This window comes from Pristis pectinata, chromosome 25, assembly GCF_009764475.1.
Source record: "Pristis pectinata isolate sPriPec2 chromosome 25, sPriPec2.1.pri, whole genome shotgun sequence".
In the NCBI taxonomy this organism is placed as follows: Eukaryota; Metazoa; Chordata; class Chondrichthyes; order Rhinopristiformes; family Pristidae; genus Pristis; species Pristis pectinata.
This window is the reverse complement of record NC_067429.1, coordinates 24,407,075-24,430,167: the sequence shown is the minus strand read 5'-3', so window position 1 is coordinate 24,430,167 and position 23,093 is coordinate 24,407,075. Positions and strand designations below refer to the sequence as shown.

Sequence of the window (23,093 nt, the reverse complement as noted above, 5' to 3'; positions counted from 1 at the left end):
AAATAAAAACAAGGTCAACAGATATCTATCTGTAATGAATATGGTTATCTACAAAACTAATGGAGGAATTATATGACAACTTCAGAGCAGCATATCAATGAAATCTGATTTGAACTAAAGCAAAATTGCTGTTCTATGCAAAGGAATTTGTACTCAAACATTTCTACCAATGTCCAATCCATCACTGGAAAGAGTCCTTGGGTCATCACTCATAACTGTTGCAGAACTTCATGGCCATCAATTCACACACACACATTTATATCCAGTACAGACAACAGCAGCATGTTCAATAATGGCAATAAATAAAAGGAGAGTTCACAAATTATCCATATTTTATTGTTATAAAGGTTTTCTTCTATTGTACAGTAATATTCTGCATGTTTTTGTGACAGAAAGTTAAATAAAATATGCAATAAGCTAGTTACATTTCTTTCTAGTTTTGTTATATAACAGATTTTAAAACAGATGGATGCTGCTGCTTTGTAAGGTGTCGGGGTGTTTAGGATACCCAAATGGAATCAAAAAGCTCAAGATCAAACAGAACTGACAACATGAGAAAATGTCATCAAAAGAAATGTAGTCCTTATTAAACACACGTATATATCATGATTAATAGTCAGCTCAACAGCATTACTTGACTTTTGTCATCTGTGCTCAGAAATTGAAATAGTAATTGCAAACGATCTTAGAGAAAAACAAGGTTGATGCCTACAATAAGGAAAAGATAAATCTAAATAAACTGTTTTATAAAACGGATGATTGGAAGCAGATTTTACAAAAGGAAAAGGGCATTCCCACTTTAAAAAAATGTTGACCTTTTTCCAAAGACTTGAATCTTAGTGCGTTTACCTATAATGGCTTGCAAACTCCATAATGTTCTCAGACTGGCAATGATTCCAAGCAAGTCCATGTATAGATCTTGCTATGCAAATTTCCTAGTACTCTTGCACATACCAGAGTCTTTAATACTGCATTTTTATTACTGTATTTAATACAATTATTTAGACAAATATCATTTCTTTGTAATCAACTTTGAAAATTCTAAAGACAAAGTTGTTTTACTGGATGAAAATTCAAAAGGCTGAAGTCACCCTACAACTGCCAATCTCATCCAAATGCAATTAATTTTTCATCCATATATTGACAAATTGGAATTTCGAACTTGAAATTTACCAAAGTCAATTTATTTTGTTCAGCATTTTGAAAGGAAGGCAGAATATACAGTTAACAATCCGAAATTCAAGCAGAATTAACCCTCCAGATACTTACCAGAAAAATGGTAAGTAAATTAAAATGGATCATATTGATGAAAAATTGGGTTTGATTTCATTGTGTAAACAAAGTTTTTATACACAGTTATCAGTATAACTAACTCTCAAGAGATGAATCCTTTTCAGGCATCCAAACACTCACGACATTATATATGTTGAAACTGTAGGAAAAGCATCCCTGGCAGAAAAGCTCCTGATCCTTGGTGAATCACGAAGTGAAACCTGGCTACTAAGGACAAAGCAGTTAGTAAAGTATATTCAACCTTAAAAGAATAAGCAGGGATGATAATCATATAGCTGTCTGAATTGGGCTGGGAATACAGTTTACAATGAGAGGTGATTGTATTACCAATGTTTTTCATGGCATAAGTTATTTAAAGTCAATTTTATGATGAACATGGTGATTTGGTTAATTTAATCAATTATAATTTACACAGCTGTCAGTTCTCTGTGTCTGTATGCATTAGCTTAACGATTCACTAAACTCTCCCAAGCACCATTTGTTTTGCAGAGTTGCTTTTACATTGAATACTTTGTGTATGCAAAAACAAAATAAAACAAACTTCAAGAAATTTTACATTTACAGTACATAAAAACTTCAAAAAATACATGGGTTTTGGTAAAATATACATGCTTAATTTCTGCCATAAACAGAAACTTATGATGCCTACCTATACAAGGGATTGCTTAACCTACAAACATATTTACACAAAGCACTATGTTAGAACAGTACCACAAAACCAAATGAATTCATCCTTTAAAAATATTATTGCAGCACTCTGCATGTATATCATTGTTTTGGATGGACCTACAAAAGCAGCATCACCTGTACAGAGTTCAGTGCAATTCTTTCCACAAGTTTTTAAATTATAACCTATAACTTATACAAAGACTGTTGTACTTTACAACAGCAGTGGGAATAGACGTTTTATCGCAAAGATTATAGACATTTTATCGCAAAGATTTTAGACATCTCTCCAAATTCCATTGCTACACCAAAGCTAGTTTAACTAAAACATGTTTGAAATTTGAGAAATTACAATAAGGCTTCTCTGCACTTTTGTTTCAATACATCAGGGCCCCAAAGTCTGCATTCTCTTATTCAGAATTCAAACTTTTGTTGCAGCAGTGCTGAGCTGTTAGAGCTATCGCATTCGGACTCCTCAGCTTTATTTGCCCAAATTTCTTTGGCATGCCACATTGAGGTAGGACCTCCACAGATGCCATTCGATTTACGAACATCAGTACACAATGTGTAGTCGTTATGGTTACGTTTTGCAGCCACTGATCAGAAGTTATGGGATCCTCAGTTTCAACATCCTGTATTAGAACCCTTGCATCAAGCAACAGTTTCTTCCACCATCATATCAATGTACACATTACAAGGATTCTATAGAATTAGGCAGATTGACACGGATTGTTATTTCTCTGTGTTATGGTGGGAGCTAGCAATGGGATAAAGAGGCCAAACCACGAATATAATATCGGTGCATTCTGTCATTAATAATTAAGTTATTTAACATTGCTTTTTTGAGTAAAGCACTTATGAGTTTTGGGACATCCACATAATCAGTTCTAATACTTGTTTCTATAAAGTAAATGGAAATCCCTGATATTGCAAGCACGGAAAATGCAACATATTCTTGGGCCTGAGCCTGAACTCTTTGGCTGTTGGAAAAAAAATCAGTCTGAAATGCATCAATGTAGTATTTTTGCACCAGACTGTTAATTGACTTATCTTAGTGAAATGAAGACAAATGTCATTATTTTCATTCCCTGCAGCTTGCTTCAAGTGCCATGACTGGGAGGATGCTGGAGTTCCTGACTCGAAAAGATGGGATGGAGGAAAGGATGGAGATGAAGAGCAGAAGCACCTGCTCCTGCAGGTCGCGGGGCAAACAGAGCTGGATAGAGTGCATGTGGGACTGGGTGAAGGGCCAGAGGTCCTGCGTGGAGGGCTGACGCAGGTATAATATGTATTGGGTGGCTAGTTAGAAAAGTGGCAGGATGAGTAGGGTAAATAGACGGTGTAATATGGGACAGAGAAATTGGGGTTAGGTGAGGCTGGGGTATGTGATGGATTTGAGCAAGAGTCTGCGGATGGGCGTGTGGATGGATACCCATGGCAGCAGCCGCAGCTGCCTGATGCTGTAATATCGCATGGTGGACAGTAGTGATTGATGTTGCTGTCGCAGCTGCCGATGGTTGCTGAATATGAAATTGCTGGAGAGTTGGTGCAGGAGCAATGGCAGTTGAGGTAGGGAAAGTCTTCACTTGTTTAGCTAGAAGTTGCTGTTGGATGTGCTGTTGAGCTGCCTGTTGTAGTTTGCTATATTTCTCCATTTCTTCAGGAGTGAATGTTATAGGCTGCCTATCAAGTGGAGCCACTGATGAATCTGCACCCTCTTGGGAATCTTCTTCGATTTCTTGTACTTCAGTTTGTGGAATATAATTGGAGAATGGCTCTGGATCTGGTGCAAAATGCATCATAACAGCCTCATCACCATCTGGTGCTCCTAATTCTGAAGGTTTTGTGATGACTTCGGTTGGTGTGCTTACATCAGAAATATAGGTATCTGAGATGGCTTGAGTGTCAAGCACAAAACCTTTATGAACAAACTGAGTTTCACAAGAAATAGTTTGGATTTTCTCACTTCCACCTGATGCTTCTTCACCGTCAGATTTTTCTTCTCTGCTTTGAATCTCTTCCTGTGTTATCCAATTTGATAGCTGACCGCCTTCCTCCTTTGTCACATCTTTAGGCTCTGCAAGGTACAGCTCATCTTCTTTGTCCCCCTTCTCTGAGCAAAGATCTTCCGACTTCTTTGTTGCAGGCTTTTTGACTGTCGGTAGTTTTCCTATTAAAGGAAGCAATGCCTTATTGCCCAAAGCTGGGGGAAGTTTAGGCCCAAAATAACCCTGTGGGGGATCTTTTAATTTAATTCCTACTTTATTAGATGTTGATGCAGTTTCATTAATTGTTTCAGATTTCTTTTCAAACTTTTTAGACTGAATTTTTTCCAACAATTGTTTAGCTGTTAAGGAGTTCCTCTCTTCCGGCGTTCGCTCACTTTCCACGTGCCCTTTTCCTGAACTGGTGGAGGTGCCACTGAGATTCCTGTGGAAAGAACTACCTGATTTTGTTCCATCTCCTTTGTTTTCTTCCTTTTTCGAGTAGTCATCTTTCTTGCCCGACATTCTGCTTCGGCTGTAACATGGAGATTTTGATCGATATACCCTATCTCGCGAAAAAGATCGACTAGAGTTTCTTCGACTGGACCGTCTATCACCAGAGCTATCATGGCTATGTGATCCTTTGTCCCTTGAAATCGATCTTCGGGAGGTACGGTGCCTTGTACTGCCCCTGCGGTTGCGGCTGTAGCTTCGGCTCCGCTTCCAGCTTCGTTGCGTTGTGCTTTGACTGCGCCGTTTGCTTCGGCTCCTGCTATGACTGCTGCTACGAGTTCGACTTCGGCTGCGTGTTCTACTGATGGTCCGAGTACTTTCCCTGCTGCTACTTCTGGATCTGCTTCTGCTTCGTCTATAGTCATCATCCGAAGAAGAATATTTGTGCTTTTTCCCATGGTGCCTTGACCTTCTATAGTCATAATCTGAATCATGAGATCGTTTAGAGTGATCTGATCTGTCACTGTAGTCACTGTAACTGTCAGAATAGCTTCTTCTACGACTGTATCTACTGCAGTCTGACGATACATCAGATCTGGAAGAATATGACCTACGCGATGACCGCTGGGATGATGAATGATGCCTTCTTGATCTTCTCGAGTAGCTTCTGTCACTTCTTGAATCATAATCATCACTGTAACGAGAGGATGACTTGTGTCTGGATCGTTTTCTATGAGATTCATCATAGCTATCAGATTCTTCATCTCGGCTGCTGTCTCTGCTCCTATGCCTGCTTCGGCTATCTTTCCGACCAGATATTCGTTTCCTTAACTCACTACAAGAACCCGTCTTCTGTTTTTTACTAATGGGTTCCTCAGAGACGTTTTCCTTTCTACTACCATCTTCAACAGTCGCAGCTGAATACTGGCAATCTTGTGATCTGTGCCTTTTCTTCTGTGTGAGGCTGCTTTCCTCTGTAGACTTAATTGCAGGCATTGGAACAGAAAGCTCTAAACCAGCGTCTTTGCTTTTCTCATCTAAGCTTTTATTTTTGCGTTTACGCTTTTTCCTTTTTTTTGACGTCTCATCACGCGTTTCACCATCCTTTTGCTTTTCCTTTTCCTCTGTAGTTTTCTCCTTCAAATGTTTTCCTGATTTTTTGTGCTTCTTTTTCTTTTTATGCTTATGTGATTTCATGCTCTTGTCTTTTTTATTGGTGCTTCTGTCACTTTCACCAACTTGGGCTTCACATTTGCTTGCTGTCGGGATAGACTGTTCTTGAGGCTTCACGTCACCCTCGCTTCCTACTGTGTTTAAGCTAGTCTTTGATGTAGCATTACTGGTGTTTATGTTAGTCTTCTCCTGTGAATCCTGATCCATATTCTGTGCATTTTGTTCATGTGAATTCTCATGGTATCTCTCTTTATTTTTTCCTTTGGTATCCCTATTCCTAGTCAGTTTGAATTCAAAGTAGAGTGGATTGCAACTATAAGAGATGCATGGTTCACTCTTCGTAATCATCAATAATTCTGAGGGCCACTGAAGAGTAGTACTTTCATCTTTGCCCAACACTGGGAAAAATGGCCCAGTTGGTTGTTTAGGCCCATTGAGGACTTCTTCATTTGCTAAACTGCTTTGTTTTCCTTCTTCACAAGCAATAGGTTTTAACGTTGTGGTGTTACAGTTCTGCTTGCTCACAGTCTCAGGAGACTTAGCTTCTTTGAAGTCTGGGTCTGTTGCACCATCTGCAGTGTCACTGTTCTGCTGCAAAGCTGGCATCTCATTTTCCGTGTGTTCTCCTTCTTTGCTTTCCTGAAACTTTAAGGTATTTTGTAAATCAGGGTTACTTTTCGTGGTCTCTAAGCTTTTCTTGTTACCACACTTATGCGACTCTTCTGTTGCTTTCATAAACAACAGAAATGGAAAGTTGGGTTTCACTTTACAATGTGCAGGAGGAATGTAATGATAATACTCTGGTTCCGACTGACAGACATCATCTTCTTTCTTCATCATCTTTTTCAATTTTGATAGTGTACTATTTATAGAGTCATTATCACTTTCTGATTGACTAGCCCCTTCAGTCTTATCAGAGATTGCTGCCGTTTCAGCCTCCATTGATTTTGGTGACCCTTGACCAGAAGACATTTTTTCATCTGGGTTTGTTGCTTCAGATTCATTGGGCTCTTCTGCAACATCACTGAATACTGAAGCTGAAACGTCAAGCTTGACTGGTGCCTTTTTTGCAAAAGAAAATGACACTCCTAGCTTCTGTAAGGGAATGGCAGAATTGCTCTTAAGCTGACTGATGTTAAAAGGTTGCACTGGCTGGTTGTTTTGACCCAATCCTGCAGAGCTTCCAGTAACACAATGGCTTGTGTTGTCAGTCTCTCCTCTGCTATCTTCCAGTGTGTTGTCAGACACGGTCTGGTTAACAGAAGGCGATGTGGGACCACTTGTCTTTCCTCCAGTATTATCACTTGCGCTGACAACTTTTCTGTCGTTACCATCTTCGTCAACAGCCACAGTTGTAGTTTTAAACATTGGGCCACTTCCTGGGGCACTGTACCAAAAAAAAACATAAGTCAACTCGTTCTGCAGGTGACAGATCGGTATTTAGTTTCAACAAGAAAACGGGCAATTCATTTTTGACAGTTAAAAATCACAGGCATCAAGTGCTAAAGCTAGAGAGAAGCCAATTAGCAAGAGGTAAAAAGGAAAAATTGCAAAAGTAAAAACAGAAAATGCAGTGAATACACAATAGGTCCATCAGCATGGAGAATAGGGGCTAACGTTTCAGGTATAGCTCCACCATTAGGACTGTTCTAATAAAGGAGTCCACACCTGAAACCACCTTTTCAGTTATTGATGGATCTGTTATGTACTTCCATTTTCTGTTCACATAATGAGTAGCGACAGTTCACTTGAGGCATGTTTGTGAGGCATTGCCACCTAAAGAAAAGCAGGGACAGCAATCCTTGACAATTAAGATCAATAAAAAAAAGAAATCCAAGCATTATGCAGAAGGGTCAAACAGTTTAAAAAGAAGCTACAACACCAGACGAAGATCTGTCATAATGGATCAAAACATCTTGGCAGAAGCACAAGACTTGAAGAGCACTGAAGAGAGCATCCTGTATGTTTCAAAACAAAGGAAAAAAAATAACACTCAAAAGGCACTTCCTTGACATAGCATTGTATTTCTCAATTTGAATCAGAATGACAAAGAAAAACTCAATAAATTCAAAGCCATATGGATTTAAAAGAAATCTTATTCTTTAGAAAACTAAAAGATAGCTGTCACTTAAATCTGTTTTCCTCTTTATCACACATTTTTCAACTACGAATTTCTTTTAATTATAAATTGCAGAATCCTAGTCATGCACAAAATTGATGAGAGAAGATGCAGGCAGTCGTAGGAACCTCAGATCATGTATTTTTTCCAGTTTCTTTCTAGAGGTGCCATTGTATTGAATAACACATAACAAAAATAGGTATTTTTCCCACCATTTTGGAAAGCTGACGAAATTTATCATAGGCTAGTGCAAGGGCAGATCACTACATCCCTCTGCCTGTAGTTTCTTCTGAGGGATATGAAAGAATAGGCAAACTAAACAGCAATATTTTTTTTTAAAGTCGAACTAGTTCTATACGAGCACATGACCTCTGAGTCAAATTTCTTGCATGACAGACCCCACTGAGATGCAAATATTCAAATTAAAAGGATGTGACCATTTGGTACAGTTCACAGAAATAGTGTGAAAGCTGCTTTAGGCAACCTAATACATACCATTCCTGTTGTTTACGCTGCTCTGCCAGCTCATGGAGACGCCGAAGTGCTCTCTCCTGCTTTTTCTCATCTTTTCGAGATCTCGATGCAACATTACGAGCAAATTCTCTCTGTTTTAGGTCTTTTAATCTCTGTGATCGCACAAAAGGGGAAAAAAGTACACCTCAATTATGTTCCCTAAAATGAAAATAATGCTGTTGAAGAATATTCCAGAGAATTTCACTTTTTCTAAAAAAAAGATACCGTCTCTGCACAATGAAATTACCAGAAAGAAAAAGTATCCTTTCCAAAAATAAACAGCACTTTAGATAGTGGATCAATTCGCTTGCAAGAGTTTCCCTTTGGGGATGAAGTTAGGGTCTGAAGATTCATCTTATACCGAAGATCAGTGGTCCTACAGATTCACTCCCAGAACAATTTCTCCAAATTGATGAATTGTACAGAAGCACTGTACTATCACTGTTACTCAGTGCAAGTTAAACAGCAGTCACCTTCTGATTCCAGCAATGGTCCAGAGATACAATGTAGATTTGAAAACAGAAAACACAGAACGGAAGACCCTATAAAGGATACTTAATGTGAGCTACAGGATCCAAGGCTGAAGGTGAGAATATGAGTTTAATTATTGCATCACTTCATTGAAAAAATAGTTGGTACTGAATTGGATGAAATGAAAACCTCAGAATGAACACATTTGTAGACACCATTGACATTTAAGGGACAACATTGGTATGTAGAAACTCAGCAGTGATAGAGCTTAACATGGAATTTTGAAAGCATGAGTAAGTCAACTTAACTATTACTACACAGTACTAATTTTCATCTCTCATTCTGATTTGGATGAAGGAACCAAATGTAACATTTCTAGGTTTGTCAATGTTCTGAAACTGTGAGGTGTGAAGAGGATACAGAGGATTCAAGGTGATTTAAATAAGTTGAGAACGAGTACAAATATATGGCAGATACAGTATAGATTGATAAATGTTAGGTTATCCACCTGGGTAGGAAAAACAGAAAGGAAGAGTATTATTTAAAAGATGATGGACTAGGAAATGTTGATAGACATAGGGACCTGGGTGAACATACATCAGTCACTAAAAGCAAACATGGTATAGTAAGTAAGTGGTGTGTTGGCCTGCATTACAAAGGGGTCTGAGTACTAGAGCAAGGATATCCTCATACAATTTTACAAGGACTTGATGAGACTACATCTGAAATATTGTGTGCTGTATCACACTGAATGGTTCAAAGGGCACCTACAACTCTGTTTAAAACAAAACGTGCTTTGTACATCTCCTTTAAACTTTCTCCTCTCACCTACAAGCTATGTCCTCTGGTATTTGACATTTCCACCCTGGAATAAAGACTCTAACCATCTACCCTATCTATGCCTCTCATAATTTTATACACTTCCATCAGGTCGCCCCTCAGCCTTCAACACTCCAGAGAAAACAACCCAAATTTGTCCAAACTCTCCTTGTAGCTAATACTCTCTAATCCAGGTAAAATCCTGGATAGACAATTTTATAAACGAAGCTTTCTTTCTTCAGTAATATTTTTCACCATAATTGTAAACTGAATAAAATAATTCACCACACTGTAGTAAGTGTAAACAAAACATAAAAGGTTGACCTAGAAAAAAATGTACACTTCTTTAACTTCAACCATAACTAAAAAACAAAGAGAAAGCAATGTCCCAGTTAGGAGGAATGTTTTTTGGGTTGGTGTTATTACATTATGCATCACCATCCTAAGATTTGAAGGCAATATAGAATAACAAAACAACTAAGGCAGGAAATGTGCATTTAAAACCTTCTATATTTAATCGTTAAATAGTAAAGGTTTTGTTGTATTCAAACATTGTAGACCCAGATTTTAAAAGTTCCAACATCACAGCATAAAACTTTTCACTTATTACCACCCCATAAAGTAGGTTTTCATAATGGAATGTGTGTGAGGAAATTGTAATATATTTAAATTTCATTCCTGTTTCAGTTGCTCATGTCAACAATAAGAACATGAACAAAGAATAACCTAAGAAAGAGTAAATATGGTCTGCTACTTTGTGAGTAAAATCACAGATATAAAATCATTGAAAGAACAGCATCTATAGAAAATGGGGATTAAAATGTTGATCAATTATCAGGACAGCAATTTGTGCAGATGTTTGGGATAAGAGGAAAAAAAATCACACAAGTTGTGTCCCAGAAGTGCACATGGGGGAGCATTTTAAAAACCATTTACAAGCACTGTGTGTTGATTAGTTATGCACTTTTAGATTTATTATATCTTTTGGTCATGCAGTTGTTGGTGCTACTTAAAATTTTTCTTTTGAAGAATCTGGAGCTTGAAGGAAATGGAATCATTTTGTTTAAGGATCTTTTTAAGCTCCAAGCACTCCTACTTATGTTTTAGCTTATTTCATTGGAGGATAAATGTGATAAATGTTTTTAGGGTGATTTCTTCTAGGTTGTTTATTAAATATTAATGGCATGAATCAAGTTTACAGGTAATTGTATCAAGGTACCATTGTTGTTGGGATGACTGAATCAGCACTGACCGTAATCAATTTTTGCTCTAATTAATTTTGTTTAGACTTGCTTCCTTCTGGCATTTAGCTGCGGCAGCTACCAGCCATTAGCCTTAGCTTATGCAGACCTCCCTACTTCCATGAGGAAAACTTAAATAGAACATAACCTACATTAAAAGCAACATCACCAGCAAGTCATGTAAGAGAAACCCTCGAAACCAGACTGTTTGTTGGAATAGATTAGCAAATGTGGAGAAATGAAACAAGGGGAGAATGTCAACAAGAAATGTCGACAGCAGCTTATCACACAAAGAATCCACAGGGAGATTTGTTTTTTTTTGAATAGATACATTTGTAAATGTGATATTAAGTATTAGGACAGCTGTTTGCAATGATCACTTATGTTTGCTCTTAATCCAGAGAAAAAAAATTAAGAAATCAAAACTGATCACAATTAAAAAGGTCAACATTTAGATGCAACTTAGCTTCATACAACTATTTAATACAATTTTTAATATCTTTATACTTTCAGCCTCACAGTAATATGGTGAAAGGCATTATGCCATATATTTGTTAAATAAACCAACTACAGCTCATGTGTTGAAGGGTAAGATGGTTATTTCCCTACCCAATGTGGAATACACAGAAAATACGTTGACCATGGCCTTAATTAATCAAAAACGAGAAAAACAACTTGTAGCCAAGTTGTTACTGATCAGTGCATGTTGGAAACAGAATATAAGCACAGACAAGTATAGGCATGGCCTTGAAGAGTGGAGACATTTTTCACCACTGTTAAACATGCATACAGACACTGGTTGCATTTTCTGCACATTTGGTTCCATTGATGTGAACAGAATTGAGTGTGTGGAGGTGAAAACAACTGACAGTTGAAATTCACACATTTAGGATTAACAACCAATATCAAATTTCTACCTACAAGTTTTAATTTTAAAAAAATCAGCATGCCTTAATTCACCTTTGTAATTAATAGTGCACCAGAAATTTCTACTGTGTGGTGCAACATTTGACTTTAGCTGAATTTTACCCAAAGCACAATCATGTTTCCTGTATATTTCCATACATTGGAGTATATCCTCCATGCACTGGTTGCACACAGGCCACTGGGTATACACTGCACCATCATCTGATATAAACTGTGTTGAGTAATGTACTATTTGCTTTACCAGAAATTCGTGAACGAAGAATGGCAAGTGCCTTGACTACATAAGCAGACCTTTAGGGAGTCTGGCAATTAAGCTTTGGCAAGGATAAATCAGTCTTCCCTAAGGTGAGTTTCACTTCATATCTGGAGTGAGGGCACCCCCACAATCTTTTCCCACCACCCTTTATCTCACCTCCCGCACTTTGGAAAATTATGGGAGGAAAGGCCTGGGGCATGACTTAGGCAGGAATGTGTGGAAATGGTGTTCCACCACACCAAAAGCCTTGAGAAGATGCTTCATGAAGTTCCAGGGCCTATATCTGTGCATTGGACTTTTTAAAATCATTTATGTTATCTGTGTGACATGGAAAAAAACTGTGCTGATTTGATTCATAAAGTTTAAAATTTGATTAAACTATGAATTTAGATTCAGCAAAAAGTAGTGTGAGCATTTTTCAGGGGTTATTCATCATTCTCACCAAACTTCACCACAAAAAATGGTAAGAAATGACAATGGATTTAAAAAAAAATCAACAGTGGTATTTTAGATAAATCAAAAAAAAGTCTTTATATATCAAGATAGCTTAAGCAGTTCATGCAAATATCCTCAGCACTTAACTACTTAATATTCCAAAATCATCATCTGGGAATACAGAAGATTCATCGGATGTTATCTACTTTTCAAGGAATATACTTTATGCTTCTCTGCATTCTATTCTTTTCTCTGGAGTTCTGCATAATCTTCTCCAATGACAGTATCACACCAGAGGCAGCAAAGCGTGGTAAGCATTGATTGTTATATGCTAAATTCTTCTGCAATTGATTACAATTAAATGTACTACAACAAAGATAGTGAATTTTACAGATGACATAGGTGATTAGAGTTTAATTTCTGCTTCATCTAGGACTATAAATAATGAAGCAAGAGTTAAAACATTCAATTTTAACTATTTTAAATATTCATTTTTTTGTTATTGTGGGATATGAGTAAATAAGCCTTCCAGATGGGAGGCCAGCATGAGCAACTAAATGTTCTAGAAAAGGATTCATGCTAGAGCCACGGCCTTTGAAGCCTATAGCAATAACTTGAAGCATGGAATTTAATTTTCTTTAAAGCAGACTCTGACATCCCATCTTCAAGCTGAAAAAAAACAAGAAAGATCGTTCCAAATGTGGCAATATCTTGAAGCGTCAAGTGGTGCTAGGATTCATACCCACTATTAATATTTTGAAAGTTGTCCTGTTCGATGAGTTTAAATTGACTCAATAGTAGTTTAGGACTGTCCTACATGCAAATTACTGAACAAGGAAATTCAACACATTTTAAAAATCCCACAAGATGAAGGATACCTTTTACATCATAGGCATCATGGGAAAAGCAGCAAATTATAAATTTGCAAATTACAATGAGTAACTATGCAAAGAAAAGGGGGCATAGAATGCAATCACATGCCACTTAACACACAGAAACCCATGGATGTTATCCAGATTGAAAGATTTGTTTTGAATACATCCATTAAAAAGGTTACACTAAGTGGAAAAATATTAAAAAGATACGGGTTGAAAGCAGAAAGCATGCATCAAACAGCTAGCACTTAATTTTCCCACAAACAATATGCTTCCACTAATGAATATAGAGCACCAAACACCAACTACATTAATGATTTGAAGATTGGAAAAATCCATTGATAAAGAAAAAATATTTTGATGCTCAAGAGAAACTGAAGAGTTTAAGAATGCACTTTTCATTGCCAGTTATTTTTTTTTCCCAGGGACCAATTCTTAAAAATCAAATATTTGCAAATATGAAGGTTATCAAGGTGACATCTTTTCTGAAGACCTACATTTTAGCAGAAGCAAAGGGAATCCCAGGGAATTTTCCTACTCAAGGAATATGCCTTACAGTGATGAGATTATCTGTTTTAGTTTTGGTTTAAATTGGGAGAAAAAAAATTGCATTCACATCCCAGTCTCCATCAATAACACCTTTCACCACCCAGCAACAAAAATATCCCCATTGAGCACATCAAAGATACTGGCAACTTGTTTTTATAAAAATCTTAATGATGCAAATAAACTTACACATTATGATTTACTTTAGGTTAAAATTGCATGTTTGAAAGAAACAAGTAAAACTACACTTGTAGAAACCTGATGATGAAACAAGGAAATTGGAGCTAGAACTGGAGTAATGTTCAGATACATTCAGGAACTGACTAATATGTTGGCCACAATATGGCAACAGAAAAAGTGGGACTATCAAGTGTGAAAAGAGTAGTGAGTCAGCCAAGTGTTAATCCCAATATCCAGGAATGAGAAGAAAGGAAAAAGAGTAGTTGTTTTCTTAATGCATATAATATGGAGTTCTGAACTCTAAAATTTGCATAATTATATCAAACCAAACCACTTGGAATGCAAATAGCAGCACTGCATCAATGAGGAAGAAATCATGACCTATTAAATGTTAAGCAATGCTGGTAAGAATACTAATAAGAATTGTACGTTAATCTAATTGACCAGCCTGAACTTTTGGTTGGTTGGATGGGTGGATGGGAGGTGTAGAGAGAGACTTACAGTTGCAGGAAAGGGGACTGGGAAGGCAAATATGGTATCAGGGCTCTAGATTGAACTCATGAGTCCTACAAGTAAAATGACAGGAATGGTAAAGAGGCACCATATCAAAGGATGAGAAAGGAACTAGAGAAACAGCATTAAATGATGGGAAACATATTCGTGCAGTAACGATATCATATATCAAATTTGATTTAAAGTAAATTTTAATTTCAAGGGAACAATCTACTTGAATAATGATATGTGTTTCTATTTTGCTAATATACTCAGAGCAAAATACACAGGACAGATAAAACCAGTACATCTGCTGTACAAGGTATATAGTAATATTTAATACATAATTTTGTTCTCAACTAAAAATGAGTAGCAGGAAAGGAAGAATGCTCTGAAATAGTCAGACTATTGATTGTCCTTTATTTCTAACTCCACAACACATTATTGGTGACTTAATGCATTACAACAATCAAGACTTTTAGGATAACATCATACTCACTTTCATTCCAAAGTACAGACCACGAGACCCAGAGTAGTAAGATTCATTCATGTTTTAAAAACTGCTGTAAAATATCTTATGGGTAAGATTTCAGCAAGATACTATGCTTCCACTTAAGATGTAAGGGCACTTCCATATAAGTACATAAAGGGCGGTACAGATTTTTAGGACCAATGCTTGTCATGTGAAATATTAAAGAGAAACCATACAGGCAACCCCCCTCATTACGGCTGTTTGGGTTAACAGAAATCTACACAAATCACTACCCAAAAATTTGAGATATGGAATAACATTCACTCTTACGGAAGTTATATGGGGAAAAAAAAATAAATAAATACACTTTTTTTTCCAACTCATTTCTTGAAGCATGTCCAGCTGACAAGGGTCCGCGTTGTGGAAAAATCACAACTTGGGCCATTTTCTAGGAACACACAGCTGCACCACCCCCCCACCCCCATATTAAATCCAGGGTAGAACAGATTTTGTCATCAGAGCATTCCATAACATTTTATTTTCACACAAATATCTGATGTTTGCAATGTCACAGATATTATTAGGCTCCGGCTAAACTAGCACAATTCATAACAAAGACACAATTCTGGACTGACAGTATGTGAATTTGTTGCATGAAAATTTAAACTTTTTGATTGAAAGGAATTAGCAATATTAACTTGATATAGTGAAGTAAAATAGTCTTGCTGTTGGAATGTCTCACAGTTAACAAATAAATCAGTATGTTGTTTTTTCCATGACTGTTAAACAGTGGAGTTTCTGTCTCCATCAACTCTCCCCTCTTCAAAGAATTTGCAGATTTTTAATACCTAACTTTGACTTCATCTAATCAGCATTTTGCCATGCCATCACCACAACCACTTTTCCTGCAACCCAAAAAATGCAACGAATTTTCTTCTCCTGAAGTGCATAAATATAACTTTGCTCGCCCTATTAATATTGAAAAGCAAGTCTGTGAAAAATAAGTCCATTAGTACCAACACACGTGTTTTACTGTAATTCCTCTGTGTTAAGCAGAGTCAGCATAGTATTAAATTGTGGGAGACAACACAGCTTAATCTTCTGTACTCATCTATATACATTTTATGAACTTTGCCATATTTATTAACACTTTTATAACATGATTTTTTTTCAAAAATTAAGTTGGTTTCATGCTGTTCTAAACAAAGAAGTCAACAGTATCTGCCATTTTTTAAGTAATATATGTGAATCAGTTACTCATGTTACTGTATAAAAGGGCTTGGTTTTGAATCTTAAGGATGGATACTAGGAACTACATTTTAAAAAGAGGACAAGCCAAAAGTGGAACCTGCCAGAAAATTGGAACAGGTCCGTGAAGTTTTTCTGCATCAATACATAAAGTGGAATAACCAATGACCAATAAAAATTTCCATGATCCAACCATCCATAAAAGGGAGCAAAAGACAATAGAAGAGTAATTTCCAAATGTGATTCATTTTGAAGTGGGACCAGCTTTACAAGAAAACAAGATTAAAGAACTAGTAAATGATATTTGAAAGTAAGAACAGTAATATGAAAACAGCTGAATGAACTACAGTTACACAATCTCTCTATTGTTCAATTTAAGCTTCTGGATCACTTTACAGCAAGCACATGTGACTTTTGCTTCTTCTAGAGAAGTGGCCCAACTCTGCTGGGTACTTCTGCTCCCAGCCATCCAAACTGAGAGGGGGAACTTGGTATTTAATTAACCAGTAACCTACAATACTTTCTATGTATTCAGAGCAGGAAATGAAATTAAGAGAAAATAAATAAAGAGAACCTGGTTCTGTTTTTAAAATATTAAATGATTTATGACACCAACTAAGAATTATTTTGTTACAGAAAAGACTGAAATATAGCAACCAGCTGATAGATGGGACTCTGAAACTGGAAGGTTATAAACTCATAGTGAAATAGGAATGTGTACTGGCTGCCCCTTCAGTCAGCTTTGCTGTTCAATTATAATTGACCTGATTTTTGGCCTCAACTCCATTTTCCTACTTAATTCCCACTACCCTCAACTATCACAGCTTCAAATATACTTAACAGTCACACATCCATAAAATTCCAAAGATTCACACCAAAAAATAAATTCCTCCTGACCAAGGTCTTTAGTCTACGGTCAACACCTTATCCTGAGTTTGCGCCTCCTAGTCTGGACTCCCTTACTATGGGAAAAATCCTCACAACAATCATTTTGCCAAGCCTCCTCAGAATTTTATATTTTAATTAGATTAACTCTCATTCTTCTAAATTCAATTGAAAATAGGCCTATTCTGCTTAATCTTTCCTCACGAGACAGACTCTCATTCCAGGAGTCAATCTAGTAAGCCTTTGTTACACCATCACTAAGGAAATCTGTCCTTTCTTAAATCAAGGGACCACACTTCACCAAAGCCCAGCATAGCTGTGGCAAGACTTCCTTACTCTTTTACTCCATTCCCTTGCAATAAAGGCCAATAATCCGTTGGCCTTAATTATATGCAAAACCTGAATAAATAGCACTTTACAAATAATACAGGGAAACCATGGAATTTCTCGTGCATTGGAAAACTACTTATCCTCTAAATTTACTCCTGCAAAGGTAAGTCAGTGTATCGAGAGCTTCTAGGATTGTACTTGTTAAAAATGCAACACTTCTGATGTACTATTGGGAGATGGTCGTAATGGGCTCAAACCAGAGATGCAATTCTATAGGTGCATGGGCTACCACTATAAGGAAAGAAATGCTGTAGGTTCACTATTCTTCCAAAAAATGTTTACGGAAGTTTTTTTGACAAAGTAAAATTAATATCTGAGGCTTTCATCTTAATCTTTTGAAATGACCATTCAGACCTAGAGGTGCGCAATTAGAAGCAAGTAATGTTGGGTGGCCTAACCCAACTTAAAAACTTGCACATAAACAACTTCTTTGATGAAGAAAAATGCCCCATACTACTTCAAAGAATTTAACAAAAATCTTTACTGAGCCACACAAGGAAGCAAAAGGGCAGGTAACTAATAACATGGCAAAGTGAAGGAGGGAGAAGTGTTCAGGGCAGGAATTACAAAGTTCATGGCATTGGCAGCTAAACACAATGGTGGAGTTGAAAGAAATCAGATCCACAAGAGGTTGAAGTTTTGAGGACTGAAGAGATAGAGGTAATTAGGAAGATGCAAGGCCATGGAAGGGTTTGAACACAAGTTGGTAAACTTTAAAGCTGAAGCATTTCTTGATAAACAATCAATGTATATCAGAGCACACAAGGTTGGTGCAAATAAACATTTCGGCAGAAGAGTCTTAGGTAACCTATAGCTTAGAGGACAGAATGCAGTGCAGGTGCAAACACCATTAAAATAGTTGCATCTGCAGGTAAATCATTGATGAGGGTTTCATCATCAGGCAGGCTGAGGCAGGGTGTAGATATGCAACATTTATGGAGGTGGAAATAGGTGGCTTTGGTCATCAAAATAATAGATCAATCTTAATGCCTGCTTTTGTACTAACCATCTGTAAATCTTTGCATCCTTATTTTTGACAACATATTCTGGAACAAAATGGAAACGTCATGGAAGCTGGCTTTTCTGTCAGGTATGAGGAAAAGCATCTGTAGCAGGGGTTTAAACTGGGGAAAATTACTTTCAGTAAAATCAACTCAGCCATCTGATCTCCCAAGTCAAAATGAGCAGCAATTAGCACAGTTGTCACAGCTCTAGGGACTTAGGTTTGATCCTGAAGTTGGGTGCCATCTATTTGTATAGCGTATGCACATTAGGGAAATAAGGAAGGGAAGTGGAATGGACTGACTAGACCGTTTCCTTGGGAAAAGACAGACCTTATGGTCCAAATTGACTGTGTCATGCCATAAACTGGTCAAGATATCATGAGCCCAACTAAATTGAATAGTTAAGGAAAAAAATCAAAGATTATTCATGGTTCAAAGCCATTTAGACCTTTTATAACAAATTTTCCTTGGCTCAACTTGTGTAACATCTGAATCTTTGAAGTCTTTAGTAAATGTAAACACAAACTTTTTCTATTAATCCTGAGTGACAGGTTTCAGAATATTGGTTCTTTGCCTAGTACCAACTTACCTGCTTATGAGCATGGTCATAAGAGTTGATATGGTTGTCAAACTCATGATGTTTTTGGTACTGCTTATCACACAATTCACAGTAAAAATTCGCTCTCAGATCTTCTAAAGCTTTTGCAATTGCCTTTTCTTTTTCAGCATAGTCCTAAGAATGAGAAAAAGATAGGAAAACATTAGTATGTTGGACTGAAATCAGGAGTAACGCAATTGTACTTTTCCAGTAATTACACATTGGTTCTTGTCAGTATACCTAATTACATGTAATACCTTACAAAGATGGTACTTGGTGCATAAATTATTAAGCCATTATGATTCAGGACTTAACTTAGTCGTAACATGTCTCTGTGGACTGGAGGAACTGATACTCTTATACATACTTTGTGTCCCTCATGTAATCTGTCTGTATTCTATGCTGAAAAATATGTAAATTTGCAAATAACTATGACAATAAGATAAACCTTTAGGGAAAAAAGACAGTAGGATACGAGTTTTGTTTTATATACCTGAAAACCTGGGGTCGGTATCAAGCCTCAGGTCGAGTTAACCATATCTAGAAGCAATGCAACTCTTCTCTACTCAGCCAGAGTAGCATAATCCTCATAAAAACAAGAATGTAATTTTTCTGTTTCCAGCTTCAGCTATCTATAAAAATTGACAATTCAATATTCGCCACCAAAAGTGGCTTTGTATTAAGACCCTCCAGCTATTAGAAAATCGATGGAGAATGTTCAAACACATAATGTAGAATCCTGACAGCAAAGACAGGGAAGTGGGTGAGACTTACATGCAAATCACTTGAGCTGATTTGAACACAGATTCAGGGATAATAAAATTTCAACTTGTTATGTCATTATTCCTGCAAAATATTTGCTAAAAAAAACAGGAATTCTATTCAGTATAGAGGTCATGATACAGTAAATATTCACCAACTCAGATTTAAAAATTCAAAAGTAGCATAACTCAGATAGACAGCATTTTAAACTGCTTTATGGAAGATACATGGAAATCACTATTTTCTTTAAAACATTAGAAGCTTGTTTTTTTTTTTCCCAAGGAGTGGTTCCGATAATGCTGTTATAAGTTGAAGCCTGTCATTCAGTAACTGTAGAAGGTGATAGACTACTGAAGTTAAGCATATACAGTTGTACAAAATATCTAACTATCTAATGCTGTGATAAGTCTGTAGATACAATTTAACTGATTTACCATTCTAAAATTAATTTTATTAGGAAAAGTTGTCATTTCTTTGGAAATCTTCAACTTAACATCAATTCCTTTTTATACACATGTACCTAGCAAAATTTCTATCAAAATGTCTGATGTGTTCAGAACAAAGATGCTGAATTCAGAAAAATGAATAGATTTTTGACAAGAATTATACTACAGGCAGACCCGGGAAACAAATAGGTTCTATTTTTACAGACGTTTTCATAAATTGGAAAATAAATCACTCAATACAGTAACCGTACCTCCACAGTATTGTAAAGAGTGGCATCAAAAGCGTGTAAGACTGATAAGAAAGAACAATTACTAAAAGTGGAGAGAGGGAAGAAATAGTTCTGCTGTTAGCAGGAACAATCACATGTATGTATATCAGACTTTTGAATTTCGTAATACTATAGGAGCCAGTTCACATGCGGGGTGTTCACAAGTCAGGCATTCGTAACACGGGGACAGGCTGTGTTGTCACAAAGTGTGAAGTGCAAATTTTAGATTAAGGTCTTTTCTTCACTCAACAGAGGAATTTACATTGCTTTGGGATAGAACTTGCAGTTCGTTTTAAAGGTAATCAAGTACATGAAATCAATAAATTGTGAAGTAGATACAACTGCTCATGTCTCCAGCCAACAATCTGCTCGCCAAAACAAACATCTGGATCAAAATGAACTAAAATATTTAAAGCAAAATAAGTGCATTTGAAAAAGTGCTATAATCAATATAAATACTGAATTGATAGAGAGATCTATTATTTTCATTCAGTTCAGCATTATGCCTTTTTATAAGGCTCAAATGTACACATTTAATTGTGTAAATGCTTACTACTGCACAAAGCTACAACATTATGAACACCCAAACAATGACACAGGTATTTTGCATCTCTGCTTGCTGCGCAAGTAATATCCAAGTACATAACTGATCTGCATATTTAGGAATGCAATATGATTTAAACACATAATGACTATCTTCTTCCTCAGAAGCAAGCGCAGGGTAGTCATTTGGCAAGAGTTGTGAACTATAATTTGTACCAGTGCACAAACCACATTTGAAGCTCTAAGTCACAAAGATGTGCAGCAAGATGGAACAGCTGCCTCAAATTGTGCAGTAATTCATTTTTAAGAAAAGCATTCAATAGCATCTACTGCAATGACTGCACATATTACTGATTAAAACCACGGCCTTCATTTGGAAAGGTCATTAATCATGCTTGATTAAGCCCAAATTAACACAGAAGCTACAAGCGCATACAGTTTCATTCCTCAGCTTAAAAAAAATGTGCAATCTGAAGCTAAGCACCATGAACATCAAGTGCTCGATTTCAAGCTGTGTTCCAGGCGCTCTTCCCCTACATGCACCTCACTCCCTGCCAATGGACCCTATACATTTAAATTGCATTGCAATATTCCTTTTGTGGAGAATGCAAGAAATGCATTTACTGAGTGAAACAGAAATAGAATTTCCTTAAATAAGGCAGGAGGTTGACGTCTTGAGTTCTTTCCGTTCCTCAGAATGGAGAGTCTGCCATCTGTCAAGCTATCTTCTTTCTCAGTCTAAGCCAGTGTGACTTCTGCTAATTTAAAACACTGGTTGCAGGTGATTGGAGTGCTTAAAAAACAGCTTACGAATCTTTCAACTAGAAACCTAAGCACACTATAGGGTATTAGCAGAATGAGCCAGTTTGCTAATACCAGTCCCCCAAAATCTAAATAGAAACAGTGCCAACATAAAAAAACACTACATCTCAGGCTAACCTACTTGAATGTCAGATTTCAGAAAATGGAAGCATTTGTCAGGTTTTGTAGGAGCTAGTAAAAGGTGACATCATCAATTTCAGGATAAAATGCAAAGAACAACCTTGGGAAATCTGCTTACTATCTCCTACATTTTTCTGGAATAAAATTATAAATTTTGATGCAAAATATATCAACTTTTATCCATTTTCTATTCATTTTTGATTAAACATTCAAGGGTGCCTGGAATGCGTTGCCTGGGGTGGTGGAGGCAAATATGATAGGGGTGTTCAAGAGGCTTATGAATGTGAGGGAAATGGTAGGATATGGCCATTGTGTAGGCGGAAGGGATTAGTTTAGTTGGGCATTTCATTACTAATGTAATTGGTTCAGCACAACATTGTGGGCCGAAGGGCCTGTTCCTGTGCTGTACTGTTCTACGTACTAACTTATAAAACTAATGAAATATCACCAGCATTTGGTACAAAAATGAACCTTAGCAATAAATACACAATTTAACTTGACAAAGAAATAATCACAATAATGGTCCAAAGAATGATGTGGTAATCATGATCACAACATTTTTCAGCATCACTCTCTCCTGCCTTATTTTCATAAACTATCCTCCACTGCTTTTTATTACTTTCACAAAATCAGACACATGTAAAGAGTCCAAAGAACTCATGATTAAGCAAACTCTGTCTGGACAAATTTTTCTGAATTACTAGACTCAAGAACTATGGCATTGCCTTTTTAATGATTTAAGGTGATGGGTAGACTATTTCTTGTTCTAGGTCCACAAAATAGGCCCTGCATCTTCAATTGTACTCATCATAATTCCATATTCCAATGTATACTTTATTGCCCCACTGGGAAAATCTGTTTGATATAGTTCTCTCAATGCCTGTTCTCAAGGTTACACAAACATCAAATCAACCTTTGCTAGACCAGGTAAAAGGAACACATTCCACATTTTCAGCACCATGGTGCAAAGTCAAAATACCAGAAGCACTGACTGAAAGGCCTGGTCAAAGATGTAGTCGCTCAGGGATTGTTTGAGAGATGAAGAGGAGAGGTTTGGTAAAGGGAAAACATGGGTCTGAATGATAGAGGC

At 36.8% G+C, this 23,093-nt stretch overlaps 1 protein-coding gene across 7 annotated transcripts in view; it reads right to left on the bottom strand.

Moving 5' to 3' along the window:
- Positions 1 to 314: 314 nt before the first annotated feature.
- Positions 315 to 23,093, bottom strand: part of gpatch8 (G patch domain containing 8) — a 92,867-nt gene continuing 70,088 nt past the window's right edge. For 6 of the 7 annotated variants that reach the window (XM_052038484.1, XM_052038481.1, XM_052038485.1 and 3 more), the window contains 3 exons: positions 19,033 to 19,176; positions 8,185 to 8,315; positions 315 to 6,957 (listed from right to left, as the gene is read on the bottom strand). In XM_052038484.1, the coding sequence (XP_051894444.1) occupies positions 3,060 to 6,957; positions 8,185 to 8,315; positions 19,033 to 19,176 (4,173 nt within the window). In that variant the 3' untranslated portion in view covers positions 315 to 3,059. Of the gene's footprint in view, positions 6,958 to 7,452; positions 7,529 to 8,184; positions 8,316 to 19,032; positions 19,177 to 23,093 lie in introns of those variants that run through there. The other variant, XM_052038487.1, reaches the window with a different exon arrangement.